The 21,352-nt window shown below is 36.5% G+C and overlaps 1 protein-coding gene across 6 annotated transcripts in view; it reads right to left on the reverse strand.

The window, feature by feature from the left end:
• Positions 1-280: 280 nt before the first annotated feature.
• LOC131689069 (uncharacterized) overlaps positions 281-21,352 on the reverse strand; it is a 59,601-nt gene continuing 38,529 nt past the window's right edge. For 3 of the 6 annotated variants that reach the window (XM_058973860.1, XM_058973857.1, XM_058973859.1), the window contains exons 2-8: positions 2,051-2,794; positions 1,916-1,999; positions 1,645-1,857; positions 1,431-1,581; positions 1,184-1,365; positions 845-1,123; positions 281-776 (exon numbers count right to left, since the gene is read on the reverse strand). In XM_058973860.1, coding sequence (XP_058829843.1) covers positions 438-776; positions 845-1,123; positions 1,184-1,365; positions 1,431-1,581; positions 1,645-1,857; positions 1,916-1,999; positions 2,051-2,764 — 1,962 coding nt within the window. In that variant the 5' untranslated portion in view covers positions 2,765-2,794 and the 3' untranslated portion in view covers positions 281-437. Of the gene's footprint in view, positions 777-844; positions 1,124-1,183; positions 1,366-1,430; positions 1,582-1,644; positions 1,858-1,915; positions 2,000-2,050; positions 2,795-2,871; positions 3,018-5,002; positions 5,023-21,352 lie in introns of those variants that run through there. The other 3 variants (XM_058973858.1, XM_058973855.1, XM_058973856.1) reach the window with 3 other exon arrangements.

A 21,352-nucleotide genomic window follows, 5' to 3' on the forward strand; every position in this document is an offset into this window, starting at 1 on the left:
AACGCCAGAAGACCACGGTACGGCTCTGCCAATATACATTGTTTAAAAGCGCTCCATTGTGCTTTGGTCCGTTCTACACTCAAATCTGGTAATGTAGTCTGGGCACCTTATAACTAAAATTATATTCAACTCATTGAAGATAGGGACGATCTCGTTGCAAATTTGTCTCGTTTTATAACGACGGCCCAAAAATCTATAACTCTTTTCACAAGTATTTTTTTTGAAAGATGCTTTTGTAAGAATGATGAAAAACAATGCAGTTTATTTAACATTCGTTAGCCTATAATAAAGCGAACTATTACGAATGCATTTATATTTATTCTTAAAAATCATATACGATATAGGAACTAATACGTTATAACTACATCCTAATAGTTCATTGTTTATTTATACACATTTATACATAACAGTCTGAAAATTTCTCCCGACCGGTCCAGCTAAGTCATCCTCAATTTCCGAATAAACTCATCGGTGGACTTTGCACTATCAACGGTTTCCATCTGGAATAAATACTGCTGAATGAACAGCCAAATCGGTTTCGCATCGTCGTTGTAACGCAAATTGAGCGTACACGTGAGCACCACGGCAAACCCAATAGCATCTACTATGGAATTGGCCGGGTACTGCAAACGATCACAAATCACAAAGTAGGACGGGTCTTCTATATCACCGACAACCACGACGGTTGACTGAAGTCGCAGCTCCTTGTTCGCACTGCTCTTCTCCATTAGTAAACACTTTCTGGCTTCGATGGTGGCGTTCATATGTTCGGGATTCTGAAATAGAAACCATAGTTAGTGTCCAGAATCTTATATGTGGAATAAATAAAAGTTCAACAGTCCACCTGAACATACAAAATGAAACCATCTAGCGATTCTTTGATTGATGGTCGCCACAATCCACTGACACGATAGTTGGTAGGAATAAGAGCGGGAAGAAGGAAAGCCAGTAGTACATTCTTACTTTCCTTACTTTGTGCATTCCTGTATGTTCGAATTTTCTCTCGCGTTTCACTGTCTTTGATGGAATCCAAATGTCGTCCAATCGTTATATGCAGCTCAGGAAATGATTGATAAAATGTTTGCAATTTTCCAGGATTTTCGCTTTCGAAATCAAGAGTTAGCTGAAAGTAGGAACCTTGTTACTTGGCACAATAGAGCATCTTACAAATTCAAAGACATACTAAAGCACGAGCCAAAAAAGATTGCACAATTGGGAACATAGCGATTCGGTTTTCCAAGGACTTCAATCCCAAAAACCGCTTTCTTCGCAACTCTCGACACTTAATCCAGTGTTCTATAACTTTTTCCTCTGGTGTTCGTCCATCGATCAGCCATATACGGGCAGCTTCCTGTTCTTCTTTGTCTATAATTATTTTTAATAGTTTGATCTTCAATTGAAAAAGAGATGTATTAGAAGCAATATCATACTTAAAATAGTTTCCTCCTCCGGCTGCTCGACCGTTTCCGTTTCAACTGGTACCTCTAATGATCGCAAGATAACCGCTTTGCGTTTAATGAACTTACCGCCTGCTGGTACCAGTCGGTCACCACTTCTGCTCTGAGGGGTGAAATAGATTGTCTGCAATTTAGAATAGTCTATAGAATATTGGGTTGATTGATTTAAAGGCATCAAGTTACGAACCATTGGTTCGTTAGGGAACGTCGCTTGAATTGTCGCGCTCATAGCTCTAAAATAAGCATGATCCAACGTAATGTTACGTTTGATTGCTTCCAGGACGATAATTTTAACTAATTCGTTTCTTCTCGCGTTATCGAGCTCGTGTTTGGCTTCGTAGAACTTGACAATGCACTGACCAGTTAGCGAGCTGCACAAAAAACTTCGAAGTTCAGGAAACTGAAATAAAAATGTGTTACAGTGCTCAGTACAAATTCAATCATCATCAATTAATTACCTGACAAGTATTAGCAATTTCATCTTTTTTCGGAGCTCTCCGAAGCTTAGCCGTTGACTCCACAGGTACGGTATATCTGTTTTTCTACAAATATAACAATTAATTTTAATTGATTCCTTGAATATAATTATTTACCAGATAATAGATCACGTCTCTTAGCGTAATTCGATAGCCAATGATGCGGGTCAACTCATTGATATCCTCCGGTTCGAGGCGTAAAAGCCTTTTGACATCAGTAACCCGATTATCAACCAACTGTGGGTAAAGAGCCGCAATACCCCAAAGTTTGCACAGAGCTTCCAGTGGCATGTTTTGAGCATCCATGTCGAACATGGCTAGCAGGCTAACTGCTTCATTATTCGGCATATCACCAACCGGTAACTCGTAGACGTATTCCCGCACTGTAATTTTTGTGCGTGTTTTTAAGGCAGGCCCTCCGGTGCCTAAACTTAAATCGTTATCATAAAAATGATTACTGAATGGTGAGAAACGGTTGTGGTTTGTGACCGGTATTGTACACATTGTAGGAATTGACCCAGGTTCACCATGTGTCATAACACTGAATGATCGCTTTGAAGGAAAGGCAGGACTCTGTGCTGCAGGGAATGCTTGAATCTGTTTCGACCACGAGTTTCTATCATTTGCGTCAATTGTCGTATCATGATAAGCTCCGACAGCACTTTCCTCTTCTGGTAGCTGCTCAACTTTTACTATTGTACATTCCTCATCTGTGTCAGAATCTTCCGGATCATTAGTCCATGGGTCAGGTTTAAAAGCATCAGGTTGACGGTTTGATGCTACTAAAAGTTCGCTAAATGCTTCTCTAGGAATGGTGACGTTCGACTCCATTCTGCGTCAAGCTTAGAGTATCGTTTCTCACTGGAATAAAACAATAAAAATATTGATTACTGATATAATATAGATCTAGGACAGATTGTTATCAAAACAATGCAGACAATTCGTTACGTTTTGTATCAACATAAACCACACTCAGCATTAAAAATCACATTTAATGCTTTCGAGAGAAGTCAATCTATAAAAACTACTTCATAAATGGTTCACATAAATTTGTGATTCATCGAACGAAAATTTGTGAAAATGATTGCATGAATTCGTGAACATAAACAACTGTTTTCAACACCGAAGAAGATGTTATTCTTCCAGCGCAGGTGGGAACAAACGTGAGCAGTGGCCACCTGTATTTGATTTGATCAACTATACGGAACTTTTCTCAGATCTTTGGCGCTCTACGTACGAGCGTATGAACTATGAAAATAGATTATTTTACTAGATAGCATATGTCGCTGCTGGCACTGACTGGTCATCGTCTCGCTGTTGCCTGTGATAGATCCGTAAGTTTGACATTTATTTTGCGTATCCCCATAGAAAATCCTCCCGATTTTCCCACCGACTAAATCGGCTTGCGTCGGCACAATCGGCCGACTATGTCACCAATTAATCGGTCGATTGTTTCAGCGACTCTTATGGGGGTTTAACATGGACGTCTGCCGACGCGACAACCGATTAAATATAACCGACGAAATCTGTTGCAATCGGTCTATTTCAACCAATTAAATCGATCGTTTAGTTCGTAGTTTAAAACTGGAACCAGATTCACACAGATTGAATCTGGCGATGAATATGGTGGCGAAAATTGTTTACCGACGAAACCCGACGGTTAATCAATCTGTCGACCTCGAAGCACCCGATTTCGTCGGCCGATTGGGAAATTTATGAACTGTCAAATTTTCTATGGGGATACATAAACGGACTCTGCACTAGCAGAAATATTGACAATAAACCATTTATTGGTTAATATATTGATGGTGTGAGGGGATATTTAAAATATTGATGCCTTAGATTTTAAATGGGATTGACGTATTAAAGTAGTCTCGTCAATATTTTTATTGGCAATATTCCTGTATTGTGTAGGGTTCGCTTAAAGCGGACCCTACACGAGACGGAAATATTGTCAATAAATAAGCATTCAACTTGTGTAAAAATCTCCAACTGTTTCGAAGGTAGTTGGGATATCCTAACCAGGTGCGCTACTGTCGTCATGTTTTTTTGTGGCTGAGTTCGACTGAATTGACAGCGGTTATTCTTCTACCAGAGATGCCAGATTTGCAGACAAGTCTGCAAATTCGCAGACTTTTAATTTAAGCTGCAGATTTTTTCGATGACGCAGATATTTGCAGATTTTTCCGTTTGGTTGCAGATATTTGCAGATTTTTTGGTTTGGTTGCAGATATTTGCAGATTTTTGAATATAAAGGCTTTTGGTTACACTAGCTTTCCTGACATTTTTTGTTCTTCCCAGACTTTTAAAATTATTATTGCAGACATTTGAAAAAAGTACCTGGCATCTCTGTCTTCTACCCAGTCAAACTAGTCCGGAACCGGTTCGGACTTCCAGTATGAATTCCAGTTCAAATGCATCAACCGATAGGGTCGGAATCGGTTGTTTTCTTTGAGCAAGATTCCATACTGAATCCATTCAGGATTTCGAACCGGTTCCGGAATGGATTTGACGGATAGTTGGGATAAGTCGATGTGGCGGCGCTAGTGTTTATCGTATACTTATTCAAATATTTACTCGCGTTTTTTGAATATTTTTGTTCGATCATGGATGTCTGTTTTCTGTGCTAGTACTGCCTCAGTTTCCATTTTCTTTGATATCCTACTTCTATTGAATATATCATACACTTAAAGAAGTCAAGAAACTGCAGTGTTTCTTGATAAACGTTGTACTTATCAAAAAATAAATATTAAGTGTTAAAAATGTAAACTATTCTTAATAACAATGCTCGCATTTGTTCAGTGCAAAACTTAAGGATCTATTCGCCGTCAAATGGAACCATCTAGATAGACACTCTATGAAATAAACAGTGGCCAGCAATTCGGGGCGGTTTGCTAAAACGAAGTTCTGCAGAAACGTTGGAATTCACAAACTTCTGTGAATTGATAACCTTCATTGCGTCGTATTCACTGTTCTTTTTGAAATCTACGTCCTGGGGTTTTAATTTGGATGCAATTCTCAGGAGATTATATTTCTCAAATTTAATTGTTTATTGTACAAGACGTCAACCTGATCGGTGGTAAATGTTCTGTTCATTGCTGTTGAAACGAGGCTTTCCTGTATAAGATGCTTTTCAATTGCGGTTTCTTGCGTTTTTAGAGTCTGTTTTAGGATTCTGCATTCATTCTCAAGCTTTTTCATACATCTAAAACAATGAAATAAAAATAAAATGTAAGCATATAACCAAGAAATTTGCATACCTACTTTTATTCGTCTTTGCAAACATCCGTAATCCGTAGGTCCCACGTAATTTGATTGATGTCCCTCAAGTAGACCATCAGGCACAATGGAATTGTAGAGTTATTGATGGCGTATTTTGCTCTTTGCTGACACCGACGAAAAATCAGCAACTTGCGGAAAGACGGTGTACACTGGCATAGTTCCCCGACATTTATAAATCTTTCCATTCGCTGATGTGAAGTCAGCCCGGGGACAACTTGACAGATAGTGCTTGTTTCATATATGTACCACCGATTTGATGGTGGCGCTAGTATGCCTTTTCTGTACGACTACCACGAACAACGACACGAAAAAGTTTCAAGAGAAAAGCGTGTTTCGTTACGTGTGTTATGAACGCCGTCAATGCGGCTAGAACAACATTTAGAAAAAGCGTATTCCAAAATGTGGATAAAGAAAAAAAATATTATTAGAGAATAAATTTATCCCTGATTGGAAACCGTCAGCAAAGCTACATAAATCTTATTATAGATTTAGCTGGAAGGTGTTGTTTTTAGCAACCGGCTCTCTTCCTTCCTAAAAATGTTTTGGTTTTCTTGTTGTGTGAAGTTTGTAATCGGTAAATCATTGGTGTTATAAATGAAATATAAATGAAAAACTTTTTGGCCAATGAAAGTAAATCACCAAGCTCAACAATTCGTGAACCTGCGACATCTTGTTTCAAGTTCATTAAGAACGTCAAGAATTCTAGCATTTTGATTGGGAGAATAAACAATATATGTATAGGATTTTCTACACATTTAGCAAAATTGGTTTTGAATAAAATTTGTGTGCTTTTATCAGAATTCTGGCATCAAACCAGTAGTGCTCGGTTTCAGCAAGAATGCTGCCAGGAATGTACAAGTTTGTTCGACTTCGGCCAGAGTTTTGTTCGACTTTTGCAATAATTCTTTCCGGAAGATGTTGCGATGGTTTTGGTATGGATCCCTTCAGAATTATTCTGGCATTTTCCTCGGCTCTACCGGAGGATTTCATGCCTTAGGAGATGTTGATTAGTTTCGGAAGATTTTCGGAAATTCCAATATAAGTGGTAGTGGCTTGATTTTGAAAGTCATCTTCTTGTATTTCCGAAAATCGATTTATTTTCTTTCGGATTTTTTAAATTCCAAATGGAATCTATGTTTCTGTTTAAGTATGGGGGAATGAGGGCAGTTTCTAATGAGAACAGCGAAATAAATTTGATGAAAGAAATGCTTAAATTGATTATTTTTTAGATATGGAAAATAGTAAATGGGATGCGCCTTTTTCAAATTTTGCTCCATTCGAGCCGCCATGACATCACCAAATCACCACAAAATTTGCTTATGAGTTCAATATATGGGAGCTGTCAAGTTGTCCCCGGGCTGTGTGAAGTAAATGTCTTCCTGGCTAAAGTGGAACTGAAGTTGGCAGGAATAAAAAAAGAATTGTTAACGTACCTTAGAATAATTATAATAACTTACGCTGCACAATCGTCTACGGTCCATTAGACAGAAATCAGGTGAAAGTCCACAAAATTCCAACCATGCCTTTTTTCTGGATACGCCGAGAATCGGAAAAACGCAATGTTTTTGAATCCCAGTGTGGTTTTGTTGCTACAGAATTTTGCCAAACATTTAATTCCCGTACACAAATCAATCTTCTACGTTCTAATTGGCTAAAAATCTAATGAAGCACAGCGGATTTTGTCAAACAAGTGGAATCAAAACAATCAAGTTACGCGATATTTGAACAATTATAGTGTTGCGCGTAAGCCGTGGCATGGTTTCTAGATAAATTGTTCTCAATGAATTAAGAGGGTGACTCTTTGTTATTATAGTCTCTTTAGTAAACTAATGGGTAAAATGCATGAGCGCAAACATTTTTTTTTAGATTTTATTTGAAAATTGAAGTATCTGAATAAACTTCTATAAACTGTTCCCATGTTTTTTTTCTGCATTACAACTACAGTATTACAGTTTCGACAAAATTAATATCTTTTAAAATCTTTCCCATACATTTAAATTCACGTTAGCTACCACCGAAGTAGCGCCATCTCTTACAATATTTTCATGAAATTAATTGCAAGTTCATTTGATCCAGTCGTAACCTCAATATTGAACCAGCTTCCGATTGGTCGTTTGGCCAGTCAAGGGTAGTTATCCTCCAGGGAAAGATATTGGGCCCTATTCTCACAGTCACGTCACTTGGTGACTAGAAGGAAATTTTCTTCTAGTCACTAGGGGAAGTGACTGTGAGAATAGGGCCCATTAGCCTGTGCACGCTTACGCAAGTCGACATAAATTGACTGGTGTTTACCAACATTGCTTCACAACTTATGTGGTTTTCGTTTGAGGCGAAACTGAGTCAGTTCCTAACCCCAACTGCTGTCAAAATGTATGAACTGACAGCGGTTGGGGTTAGAACCTGACTCAGTTTCAGGTTCAAGCGAAATCACCATTAGGCTGTGAACCATTTGGTGAAATTTTTAACTTTTAGTTAAAATCTGACACTTCGAAAGTTATTTGCAAAATAACCCTACTCTGGAGCATGGTTAAAATTGACAGAGCGATAGTTAAATTTGACAGCTCGATGGTTAAAATTTTGCCCATGATGCAGAATAAAAATGTGGAAACATTTCCTGTATCTAATTGAGGTTATCAGTATTTTTCAATACAAAATTAAGGGATAAAGATGGAAACGATAACGTGTTGTGTTAAGATTTGTTTAAGTTATTTCAGGATGTGGATGTTTACTTTTCATGGCTATGACTGTCATACTTAATGTAATAAGAAAAAAACTAATTTTAAAATATCGACAAATGTTCACACATCTACCAACTTGTGGTCATCGCAGCTGTCAATTCTAAATAACTATCCATATGTCAACTTTTGAAATGGTTCGCTCTCTCGGTTAAATTTTTCCATTCAAGAGAAAATAACTTTCGAACTGTCAAATTTTAACTAAAAGTTAAAGAAAATCGCCAAATGGTTCACAGCCTTAATAGCAATGTTGGTAAACACGGCTCACAGTAAACTTCATTTTATGTCGACTTAGCAGTCGACTTCGTCAACGTGCACAGGCTAAATTAGGCTGTGCACGCTAACGAAGTCGAACGCAAGTCGACATATATTGTCTTTTACTGTGAGCCATGTTTACCAACATTTCATCACAGCTTAATGACAGTGTTGGTAAACACGGCTCACAGCAAAAGTCAATTTATGTCGACCTGCTAGTCGCCTTCGTCAGCGTGCACAGCCTAATACGGATATAGTTACTATATTCATAGTTAGGCGGACACAAAAGCCAGAAAACTGGCAGCTGTTATTTTGGGTAGAAAACATTGGCATCCCATGCAAATGTTCAAGCTCTAGCTTACTAGTTTCATTGTTGATGTCGTCAGCAAAAACTTTACATGCACGAATCCGATGATATAATGTGGTTTCATACTTGTACGAATATGTCTTGTTGTTACATAATTTTTTTGTTTATTTGTGGTTCTCTACGTTCGATAACACAAGGAAAAAGTAAAATAATTATCACCATAACCACATTTTCCATGTACATCCGAAAAGAACATGTTATGTAACGTCATGCTCGATAGGCTCCGGCATTTGACATGTTCAATTGGCTCCGCACAGTGTCTCCGCATAACTATGAATATAGTAACTATAAATACGGAGAGAATGGCAGAACAAATTGGCAACCTTCAATTCGCCATCTAACGCAGGATGTCGACCGCCATTGTTTAGTTAGTAATACGTTTACTTGCCCTGTTTTGACAATAATCGTTTACGCCAGCTTGACAGCAACGCCCAGTTGAAGATGTCGGGCGTTCATTGAATAAACATCAAACGCATTGGACTAACGTAGGATTACTTAATCTCACTGGGCGGTTGACGTAAACGATTATTGTCAAAATAGGGCCCTTAAACGTATTACGAACTGAACAATTTAGACCACCATTATGGCACGTAAAAAGCTGAATATCAAAATGAAATTTATGGCGATTTCGCTTGAACCTGAAATTGAGTCAGGTTCTAACCCCAACCGCTGTCAGTTAATACATTTTGACAGCAGGTAGGGTTAGGATCTGACTCAGTTTCGCCTCAAACAAAAACCACATTAGAGATTGTAATCTAGATAGAAAACATGATAGTGGGCTAAAATTTCTTGATTAAAGAGTACAGGTATTGACAGTCGAGGTTATCCACTGATAAATCCAATTTCTAGATAAACATTTTTCCGAGGGGCAAGCACTAAATCTTCAATACGACGCAGGGCCAAAAGTCTTACATAATTAGTTACTTTAAGTACCACTAATGTACCATAAAGTACATTAAGTACCGCAAAGATTCCAAAAAGTACGTGACAAATTCATTGTACTTGAATTACTTTAAATACGAAAAATATTTTAATTACCATCAACATTTTCTTTAAATACTTTATGTACGTACACATCGATATTAATTACATTAAGTACCGTATTAAGTACAACAACAGAATTTTTCAAATCCTTTCATTATTTACTTTAATTATATTCAAAATACGCTGGTATTTTCAATACGATGCACTCAAACCAGCTAGTGCTTGCCCCTCGCATTTTCCGTATCTAAAACAACTAACCTAACCTCAACAATACAAAAATAATCCTGAATCTTCAAAATTCGGCAAAAACTATCAAGCTCGACCGAATGTTTTGTTGACAAATCGAAAGTACGAGTGTTTTTTAATCACATGGAATTAAACTTTATGTGAAACTATGAACCGTTTAACTTAAAACAATTAAAATTTAACAACCATCCTGTATCATCAAAACAAGAAAATATTTTCATCATGCTGACCATCTTTTGGACACCCCTAGGGCAGATCACTTATGATGCATTTTAAAAAATCAGCGAAATTATATGCATTTCTTTCCATCAAAATTGAAATTCATAATGTGCTTTGCGTTGCGTGCAATGTGTTTTGCGTTGTGTGTAAGACGTCAAAGCCCTACACAAAAACTTGCCCTACATTCAACAAAACGTCGAACAAAGTAAATCAGCGTAGGACGTTTGTTGAACGAACTTTTCTGCCAGGGAGTGCAAAGTTGATGCAAGAATGGAAATTAAATGCATTTCTTCTAATTTGATGCAAATTTGTTATACATTCCTAGAGTGATCTGCCCCTAGGGACACCCGCTAGTTCTCGGGATACCTCCATGGTCAACTTTAACTGCTAATAGCAAAAAATCTAAAAATTATTTTCAAATTTTTCAATGACAGTACACGTGGATTATTTAGAACATAAAAAATGCAAAAATGTCAATTTCGGAAAAAAATTAGGATTAGCCCCTCTTGGACTGCGGCCATTCGAATGTAACTCCTTATTTTTCATAAGCGGAGCCATCTGTTGGCGGATTCTTTTATTTGCTTTATAGTAATGATACACATATTCCTCATATGGTAAGAGGAAAACACGTTCTAATGGCCTTATTCCTTCATCTGTAAACGACCGGTTTATTAATGAAAGAAAAACTGCAATCCTTTCACTATGCGGAATGTTTTCAACCATAAAATCAATCAACGATGGATTCATCATGCGAATGTTCAACTATTTGATTTAAACAGTATAAAAGTTAAATGAACATATGCGATGTGTTATCGATATTTTGTTACCTATTATTAAGTCAACTTCATGATTTGTTAATCGATTTTTGAACTTGTAGATGAAATGCACCATATTCTGAATGGAAATGGGATCTGTGGTTTCCCATAAACTATTTTTCGAAACGGCTCTCTATTAGAGGGATGGAACAATTGTGACTGTCTTCTCATGGCTCCCATTAACCTGGGGTTTCCATCCGACGCATACTCGAACACAGTAATCCTCAGAACTTCTTCTGAATTCTTCCACCGATTTCGTATACCCTCCGTCCTAAATACATTATTTGTACCTATGCATAATAGTACACACGGTGCAGTCTTTTGAGCCATTGGCAAAGCTAGCTGTACGTATGCTGTGTCGGCTCGAGGAGAACTACTAAGATCGTGGACCATTTTGAAATTCCATACGCTAGGATATAACGGGGGAAACAGGTCCATAACAATTTATAAACTAACTTTATATACATATACCTACCATTCCAAACAACTGTGATGAACAGAAAGATATCGAAACTTCATTTCCCTCTCTCAGACTGTTCTTCAATACCGTTTCGGGCTCGGCTGCCTTGTGACGTTTCTGTTGAAATGTGTGACGGGTGATGAGCACTGTGATGTCTGATGGGACACGTTTTGATACTGCGGTTTCCTGTCTGCGGATCCGTGCTCAGTACAAAAGACCCGAAACGGTAAGCGACTGTTTTTTAGTTGTGTGCAATGCCATACATGTTCTTTTCAGCAGAGCCTTCATAATTTATGGGACGATGGGGTAAAATGCGCTCTCCTCAAGTACATTATGCTATCTCAGAGCTTATGTGAATTAAAGGAGTTTCATTTGCAATCAAAACGTTTTGTATAATTTTCAAAAACTTTGAAAATATCAAATTCCTCATAATCGTCGAATTTTTTTTTTCTTTTAAGTTTAACTGAGGTGTTCCTCACGTGATTGTATAAAAGCGACGATTGAGGTAAAATCGGGCAGTACCAATGGAAAAAGATGTTAAAGATAGCTGAATAATGTCACACAATATTATTTTAATATGTTTTTATGTAGTAGAGTGGCAAGCGTGACTACTTATTACCTCAGTTGGTCGGGGTTCCGTCCCAGCCGAGGTCTTTGTGATTTTCTGAAGCGAAAAATCTTTCTGGTCGCGTCTTCCTTCGGAAGAGAAGTAAATCTATGTTTTGTTCCGTGCATGTGTTGGACTATTAAGTAGCGTCACTATCAGGCACTCATTGCGCAAGAAGCCGATGAAAAATAAATATCAATAAAACATTACTTGATAAGGTATTCAAGTTGTTGTTCTGGCTGACTATGGTTTAGTCGATTAGAAATTGTCATGAAAATCCAAGAATTCACATGAGCTGAATGGTGCATCTTGTCCCAAAAAATTAAATCAACACTTTTTCTTGAAAAGGGCGATACTAGCAGTGATACCATTCAAAGAAAATCAACAGTGAATATTTCCAAACTTGGTTTTATTTCCTATTTAAGAACTATTGTGTTTTTTTACATTCTAGATTGCATGATTCAGTGATCGAAACCCAAAACTTCATAGAGTATTTGAAATTATTGAATTAAAATTTGTTTTTGCTATTGAAATTGACAAAATGATAGTATCGCCCCTTTGGCGATTGTTTACTTTTTCGGTCTCACCTATCAGTATTGAAGTATCGCCCTTCCGTTTTTTTACAATAACTACCGTTCTACACCACCGATTTCGTCCGTGTTTTTTCAATAGAGATCATTGTTACTATTTACAGCTGGTATCAGCTTGATAATCCTAAAAAAATCGAAAATAACAGTTTCGCCTCTAAACTGCTAGCCAAAAAAGTATCGCCCTGTTTGTTTGCATGGAGCGTGGAGGGCGAAACTTTAAATAAACAAACAAAAATACAGTTTCGCCCGTTGTATTTTTTGCTGTAGTTTAAGAAAGCAAAATCGTAGAATCAAAATTTTTAGGTTAATTTGTTGCGTTTCAAAGCCCTCATTCGCATGTATGAAAAAAGCCCTATGTTTACATTTGTAAGTATCGCCCTTTTCACAAAAAAGCGTTGAAATAAATTAATAATAAAAACGAGTTAACTAAAACAAAATAATAAACAACCCCTTCAAACTTTTCGCGATTTTAAGATAGAATTTCTTGATGTAATATACACACACCTTCTCGATTCAAGATGTTTCGTGTTTTTCAAACAAGTCATTCATCGCATGCTTATTCGGGCAAACTCTTCTTCTGTTTGAGCCAGACATTCAGTCTTCGATATACGGTTGCCCAATTTTCACTACTTTCGGCTGACATGATTTTTGTCCAGCTGGTGTATTTTACACGGACTAGCCCTACATCATGCAGTCACAGTGAGATGCACATCTCGGCCGAATCGGAAACGTCTGCCTTGGAGAGTCTGCAAGCTTTCCAACCATACCTAGGGGAATTGTGGGAAAAACCGACACTGTGGGTAAAACCGACACCCCACAACTTTTCCTAGAAATCAAATTTTTATTCATTTCATAATGATACAATATTATTGGTACGTTTATTTAGAGCATTTGAAGAAAAATTGGATTTACGTTAGTGCGCCGAATGTCATAAAAATTAACAAAACATTCTACAGCAGCGTTCATACTCGTCTGGATGTAAAATTTCGTTGGTAGATTTTAAGGTTTTAACCGAACGAAAGCTTTTCAAATCACCCCATTTTTCAGTACCTATTATTATTGGCCTGTCCTATGATCAACTAGGTGCATTGAAGACGAGTTTGAAAAATTCAATATTTTTAATAGCTTTTATAAAAAAATGTGCGCTGTTGGGGTAAAACCGACACCCTATGGTTAGGGTAAAACCGACACCCTGTTAAGATGGTTGTGTATAGTTGCGATTCATTTCAAAATACTGGGGATCTTTGTGACACTTCAATTAGCCTATTAGAACACTATAGTATTAGCAGAAATACACAGAAATACTTTTATTGTGTTTATTTCTTGTAAGTCTCTTTAAAAATCAAAAATTGGAATTTTTGCTTATCTGATTCTAACGAAGCTTTTGCTATTTCTGCAAAAAGGTCATCAAACCGAATTTATAGTGTTCTCTTGGTTTGTCATAGACGAATTTTATCACAATGAGACAATGATCTTATGTATACTCCAATAGATCGTTGATGATCAGAGTCCGAAAAATCAAATCTGAAAAAGATAGTTTTACTAAGAAGTGTGTGTGTCACTTATAAGTGAATGAATCCAATTAGCAGAACGTAGAACACCTGAAAATCTTCTCTTATGAAATAAAATGACACTGGAGGTTACAATGATGTGCGCAAGGATTATTTGGAAATACTCATATCTATAAATAATCCTATAGCATAAAATACTCTTATTTATAGTACTACGCTTTCGAACTTTCTTCCCCTCACTACATGATGAAGCAATAAAAAGCACATATTTGCATCATACATACTCACACTTTATTAATCACGCATATATCTCATGTTTAATAAAGATAAAGATTTTAATAAAGTGGAGAGAAAATAAATTAAAGGGGGTGTCGATCTTACCCCTATGGGGTGTCGGTTTTACCCGCAGTGCTCACAAAAAGTCACTTTGTTTTCCAAGTTTTACAACCAATATTTTTTAATGAAATTAATTTTTTGAAGCGCTGAAAAAATTAAGTCTTGTTAAGAATTTTCTGATGAAGAATTCTGCTTAAAAATTATAATTTTATTGGTTTTGTGGCAACTTAGAAAAAGTGTTAAGCTTAAGGTGTCGGTTTTAACCATAATTCCCCTACATGATATCGCACCAGGTGGAAAATTGTGGTGTGAAATATTTATCAGTAGGAGGCCCGCGGGAGGTCGGTTGGCAAACGATAAGCCTTTTACGCGCCACAGGCAGATGGTGCAGGACGGCAGAACACAAGTGACATAGTGCAAATGCATGAAAACTGCATTCCTCGGCTTTTTCGAGTAGCCTTTCGGTTTCCTTTTTTGGTATCGCGGTTGCGGAATTTGCAGAAAATGCGGAGGTGTTCACACGCCTAATGGAATATATTGCGGCGACACACTTTTTGCAGTACCCTGACTACCGACTGTCAGGAACAAAACCAATTATCTTTCGTCTAAGTTGAAAAGAGTGGATTCGCTTTCACCCGTTGAAGCTGCGCACACTGGGTGAAATAGAAAAAAAACTTCGTTAAAATACTACTCCAAAGAGAATTTGAAAGTTGAAGTTGAAACAAATAAAGTTATTGCTATTGGAAAAGTCTCACAATCCCACATGATTGTATATGAATAACATTGAGAAATTAGCCTATCGGATCTTCATCAATGATGTAGAAATGTAAGTTCAAGCAATTTTGTGCATATTTCAGTATGACAACATTGTTAATAAATGTATTACAAGAAAATATATTTTTGGCGAAATGAAAAATGGCTTTTTGAACACGGATTTGAAAGTCACGATTTATGAATTAAGAATCGCTTTATTTGGTTCAATTACTTCAGCGAGCATTGCAGCAACGTTGATTGTAATTAAATTTCAATCCGTTTGACCGTTTTTGCCGCGGTGTGCAGCGTTGGATATTAACCGAAGCAGGCTGCTGAATTGGGTCGAAATGTTCTTCTGAAACTTATTTCAAAGTTTATTTCATTGTTTCTCCGTCGTGCGGAAATATAGTGGTTGAAACTGTCTTGTTCAACTTCTGTTCTGTTCTGTGATGCTTCGCTTCGGGGTGGATATAAGACCAAGAATGTGGGTCAGTGAACGAGACTACTGCTAATAGTTTGATTGGTTGAAGATCAAAGTACAAAGCACATCGTGCGGTCAATTGGTTTTGGTGAGCGTTTTTCAAATACTTTTGATACACACATCAGTATACTTGTTTATTATTTTAGTGACAACGGTAAAACCAAGGTGCTTAGTGTTATAAGGTGATTCGTCTTTGGCAGTAACTGGGTGAGGAGTGAGGTTAGCGTGCAGCATGCTGCGAGGAAGAAAAATGACAGCGAACAACTTTGTTTACCGCCTGAAATCTAAGCAAACATATGGAGAGAAATAGAAAACAATGTTGTTAGCTGTCGTTTCTAAAACCAACATGGCTGATCGGCGTTTTTGAGGATCGTATCACCTGAGAATAAAAACTCCTTGGGTAAAACGTTCAGGGCAGCGTAACAAATGTAGAAATTATACAACTTGTATCAACGGTTAGTGTGATTATATTTAGAATATTAGATATTGGGTTATTTGTGAAACTTGGTGCTATTCGCTGCCTATACTGCCGTTCCAACCAGATTTGTATCATATTTTAAATCATCCAGTCCAGAAAAATTCGAAAAAGTATGTGAGTCGGGACTTTTCCGACTCACCTAAGCAAATCATCCCTTTAGGTGGATAGATGTGAATGAATTCGGTTCCTATAGCATGAAGTACAACGTTACTTTACGCCGTCCAGGACATGCCGCAGACTCAGGTGATTTGCATTTCAAATGTCAAAATATCCTGACCCCTGAGGTAGAAGACAAAAACTTAAAGTCGCCGGTAAACACTAAGCTTGTTTATATGACCCTATTCCACGCTTTTCTAGACTTTTTTCCTTCAACTCCTTGTTCTCCTTTGTGTACTATGGCTCTTAATATTTAAAAATAATTCACACCTTCCCGTCCCTTGCTAATTCATGCTTTCTAAACAATGGTGGTGGTCCAAACAGTTAATTCAGGGCGTTCGGGGTCGATTAATGTTACAAAATACAATCTGTTAATATTGGTAAAAATCTAGATAATTTGTTTTGTTAAGGATGGATTGATTTATTTGCAACTCAATGGGTACTACACACAGAAAAAATATTGTTAAAAGTAACATTGTTCCGCTACAGAATCAATAAAAAGCAACGCCTACTCAAATTTAACTCAAAATTTAACTCAAATTTAATTTTCAATTCATTGTTATTAGTATTCATTGGTGGTAAAGTTTACACCTATTTTTAATTTTAAAATGTATTCTAATATTTTATATCAACAAAATACGTTGTTATACTAAAACCGCAGTGACTAATCCTTCGATGGCTATCATTTAAGTTAGAAACACACGCGAATAAAATATCTCTTCAAAATTTTACTTAAGTGTAGCAGATTTCTTCGACTTGGTTAAAGAGGCATAGTAGCCTAGTTTTCTTTTCCCAAAAAAATCGAGTCCTTTCCTTTTTTGTTAAAATATGAAGGTTTTAGGAATAAATTTTGAAAACCCCCTCCTTCCTGAAAAATAAATAACTGTTGGTTCAAAATCTTGTAAGCGCTTTAGACGTTTTTTCTCGAAACCATGCGTTCAAAATCGGTGGGTGTCTCAAGAACCGCTCAAGTAAACCTCCTACCTTTTTAGTTTAAAAGCTTATTAATTTATCTGGTCTTGACCCAAGTTAGTGGTAAGTATTTTATTACTAGATTTTTTGAACAAGGATGGCTCAAGGACTAGATAATTTTATATGAGCATAAACATGAACAAGGTGACCGTACAATTCGTAGTTGGCTACTCCGATTGCTACTTGATCAGAGTAAGCGAAATTGGCCTGAGGCCTGGGAGTATCTATCCATCCTCAGCGTGCACGTTTCGAGAGTTCTATACTTTGAAATGCCAATAACGGCGCCGTCAACGTGCTTACAGTCATCGGGGAAGGGAAGGAATGTTAGTGTAACAAACGTTGTTGTGGAAACCATGAATACCTCTACATCACCACGTTTGCTAAGGGAAGGAGTTTCTGTTAGTTGGATGGGGTAAAGAGTTATACAAATCTGAACACACTTTGATAAGTAATACGATCTCAGTAGTGTTATCATGTGTTTATTGATCTGGGCAGCCGGCTGCTGAGATAGAAAAAAGGCAACGTGTCTCAGAGGCCCGGCTAGTTACAGTTCTCTAGTTCCAATGAACTTGTCATTTGAAATACGAATGCTCAACCTTTTTGGGGCTTACGATTCTCACTCTGATAAATCGACCAAAAAGAGGCTTTTGATTTCATTGGGTCTTAGGAGCGATACTTCTTGAAGTGACTGCCTTTTTGAAGGTTAATAAAGAAGTTTTTCCAATTTTACAAGAAGTTTTCGCGATATTTCGGAAACTAACCAATCATCGGGAGCCATACAAACTTTACGGCCCTCCTACAAACTTCTGGCTAGTCGATTATCCTTCACGGTGTGCTGAACAGCTGCAGGAGGTCTCTGCGAACTTCAATGAAGCTTTACGTAGTAATGAAAAATCTTAGGAACTTCAGAGATCATGATAAATTTTTTAAATTTCTACGAAATACCAGTATGCAATGTACAGAAATTCCCCAAAATTATCATCAAACTTTAAATTATTGCTAAGAATCTCTAGAACGGGCACTAAGAATTGAACCGAGGGTAGCAGTGAGCAAGGAAATCGATGTGCAAATTGTACTATTCCCGCCCTTACTTTGTTTAGTGCTTTCTACATTTTACTTTGTTTATAATTTAACGCTTTTTTGTCCGTTCATGTTTTCATGTTTTCATGTTTTCATGTTTTCATGTTTTCATGTTTTCATGTTTTCATGTTTTCATGTTTTCATGTTTTCATGTTTTCATGTTTTCATGTTTTCATGTTTTCATGTTTTCATGTTTTCATGTTTTCATGTTTTCATGTTTTCATGTTTTCATGTTTTCATGTTTTCATGTTTTCATGTTTTCATGTTTTCATGTTTTCATGTTTTCATGTTTTCATGTTTTCATGTTTTCATGTTTTCATGTTTTCATGTTTTCATGTTTTCATGTTTTCATGTTTTCATGTTTTCATGTTTTCATGTTTTCATGTTTTCATGTTTTCATGTTTTCATGTTTTCATGTTTTCATGTTTTCATGTTTTCATGTTTTCATGTTTTCATGTTTTCATGTTTTCATGTTTTCATGTTTTCATGTTTTCATGTTTTCATGTTTTCATGTTTTCATGTTTTCATGTTTTCATGTTTTCATGTTTTCATGTTTTCATGTTTTCATGTTTTCATGTTTTCATGTTTTCATGTTTTCATGTTTTCATGTTTTCATGTTTTCATGTTTTCATGTTTTCATGTTTTCATGTTTTCATGTTTTCATGTTTTCATGTTTTCCAGTTTTTTTTTATATTTTTATGTGTTCATCTTCGTAATATTTGAAAAATTAATACAGAATAGATAGTAACTTCGATTGTCTTCTCTGAATTGTTTAACCATTTATAAGTTTCAAGACATTCAATCTCAAACTTTAAAAATAGTTTTTTTTTCAAAATGTGCTAAATTGTGCTTGTCATAAGATAAGTATATTCACCCGATACCCGACCCGAACCCGTACCCGTAGGAATCGGAGCGGGTTCGGGTTTTGTTATCACCGGGTACGGGTCGGGTCGGGTTTTTTCGAAAAATTGCGCACTTACCCGTTTTTGAGTGTTCGGATGACCTTTGCAACAAAAATCAAAAAATGATAACTTATCCTCGTAAGAAAATATTAAAACAAGCATAATTTTTCATGTTGACATACATTCGTCCTGTAGGTGAGCGTGTATCGAGTGAATGGGACTATTCATAGATTTTGAACTGGAAGTTCATCATTTAGAAAATTTCGTTTGAAGAATTTTGCTGTACTATAAAACAGGGAAACATTTATCGCTTTTTGTGGAGTTTCTCGAGTATTTTTGAAGTTTTAATGTTGTAAATTTTCTTCATTTTTCCACAATTCAAAAAGAAAAACAAGTGCATGGGAAAGATATGTAGTGTATAACTTCTATCGATCTGTTTAAGGAAAAGAGTCTAAATTAACCACCAATCACCAAAAATTGTTGATTGTTTTATGGCTTTATTGACAAAAATGTTTGGCGTTACTGCAAAATCTACTGATAAGTTTAATTAAGAAGCAATGCTCACATGTATATGCGTACATGAGATTATTCCAAATTATCCAAAATATACTGATAAATTGGACCTTTCTCAATTGCAAAATCACTCACTAAATTACAAAATAATTATGACGGACAGAAGTTAAGCGTGTTTATAATAAAATTGATGTTTATTTAGATGATTTTTGGAAGAATTTATCTCATCGAAAATTTACTGAAAGAAGTCTGATGTAAGCTCAAATATACCCAGATTTTGCGGTAAAGTAGTTTCGGAAAAATGTCCTCACACCAAAAATGTTATGAGACACTAACGGCTAATTTCTTAACTTGAAAAATTTCTTCACTTTTCGTTGAAAACCGATTTTTGGCTAATTGGCCACAAGCAACCCGAAAACTGGTTTTCAGCGAAAACCGGTTTTCATCCAGTGAAGAAATTGGCCATAAGTAAATATAGGAACTTTGAGATTTTCATCCAATCACACTTTCGGTCGAAAATAAATTTTTCCACTTGAAAGTTTTCGTATGTACTGAAAGCCATACACAATGTCACGACAAGCCGTCTATAGCTGAGGTTCGTTTAGTCTGACCCTTCGAATACTTTTGTCGACCAAAACATGTCATCATTCCATCATTGAATGTGAAATAATCCCAGAGAATTATTGGCTGAAATATTTTATTTAAAGGCTTATCTCTGGCTTAAAATTTATGGGAGGAGTTTCTCTGTCACATAGGATTTTAAAAGATTTTTTTCTGAATTGTTAATCGGAAGATTTATTCCTAAGATTTGCAGTCCAAGTTCCAAGAACATGTTTTTCAAAAAGCTCAAAAACGATTTTACGAAAAAAAATGGATATGATTTCCGCGCTCAGCGACCCAAAATTGACATAGAAAAAGCCTTTTTTCTTAGCTTACTGCAATCACCCCAAAATTGGTAAATTAGTGTAATAGGAGAGGGGGCCTAGTTTGCGGAAGGCGTAAGTTGGCAAAGATCCTTTGGCTTTGTTTGTATTAGAAATCTTTCGTTTTTTACCTAAAATTTTGTAAAATATGTTTTCATATGTTGCATTTCATTTTGTTTTCTGAAAATCATGGATGACAGTTTTCGAACATAATAAACGAATTTTCTTAATTTGTGGAGTTTGTGTTATTTCCGTTGAGTTTAATTCTATTACGTGAAAAGAAATATTTTTCAATAGTGCATAATCTACTTAAATAAAAGAGATAAAAAAAGAAAACTCCGCCAACCAGCACCGAGCTTTCCTACTCTTTCGAATCAAATAGGTCCAAATTTATTTATTGAAAATCGGATTCGGATCGGACACGGTTTTTAATTTATTTTAATTTGGGTGCGAGTCGGATTTGGATCGGGTACGGGTCGGGTTCGGGTCAGGTACGGATCGGGTTCGGGTCGGGTATAGATCGGGTTCGCTTTCGGATTTTTTTACAGGCCTGGGTACGGGTACGGGTCGGGTTCGGGTTTTGCATTTTTATAAAATCCGGGTACGGGTCGGGTTCGGGTAAGCTTACAAAAATAATATTCGGGTACGGGTCGGGTCCGGGTACGAATAAATCTATACCCGCCCATCTCTAGTAAATTTCGAAGTTAAAATTGAAAAAAAATAACGGAATATATAATTTTAGAGTTATATAGTG

This window comes from Topomyia yanbarensis, chromosome 3, assembly GCF_030247195.1.
Source record: "Topomyia yanbarensis strain Yona2022 chromosome 3, ASM3024719v1, whole genome shotgun sequence".
In the NCBI taxonomy this organism is placed as follows: Eukaryota; Metazoa; Arthropoda; class Insecta; order Diptera; family Culicidae; genus Topomyia; species Topomyia yanbarensis.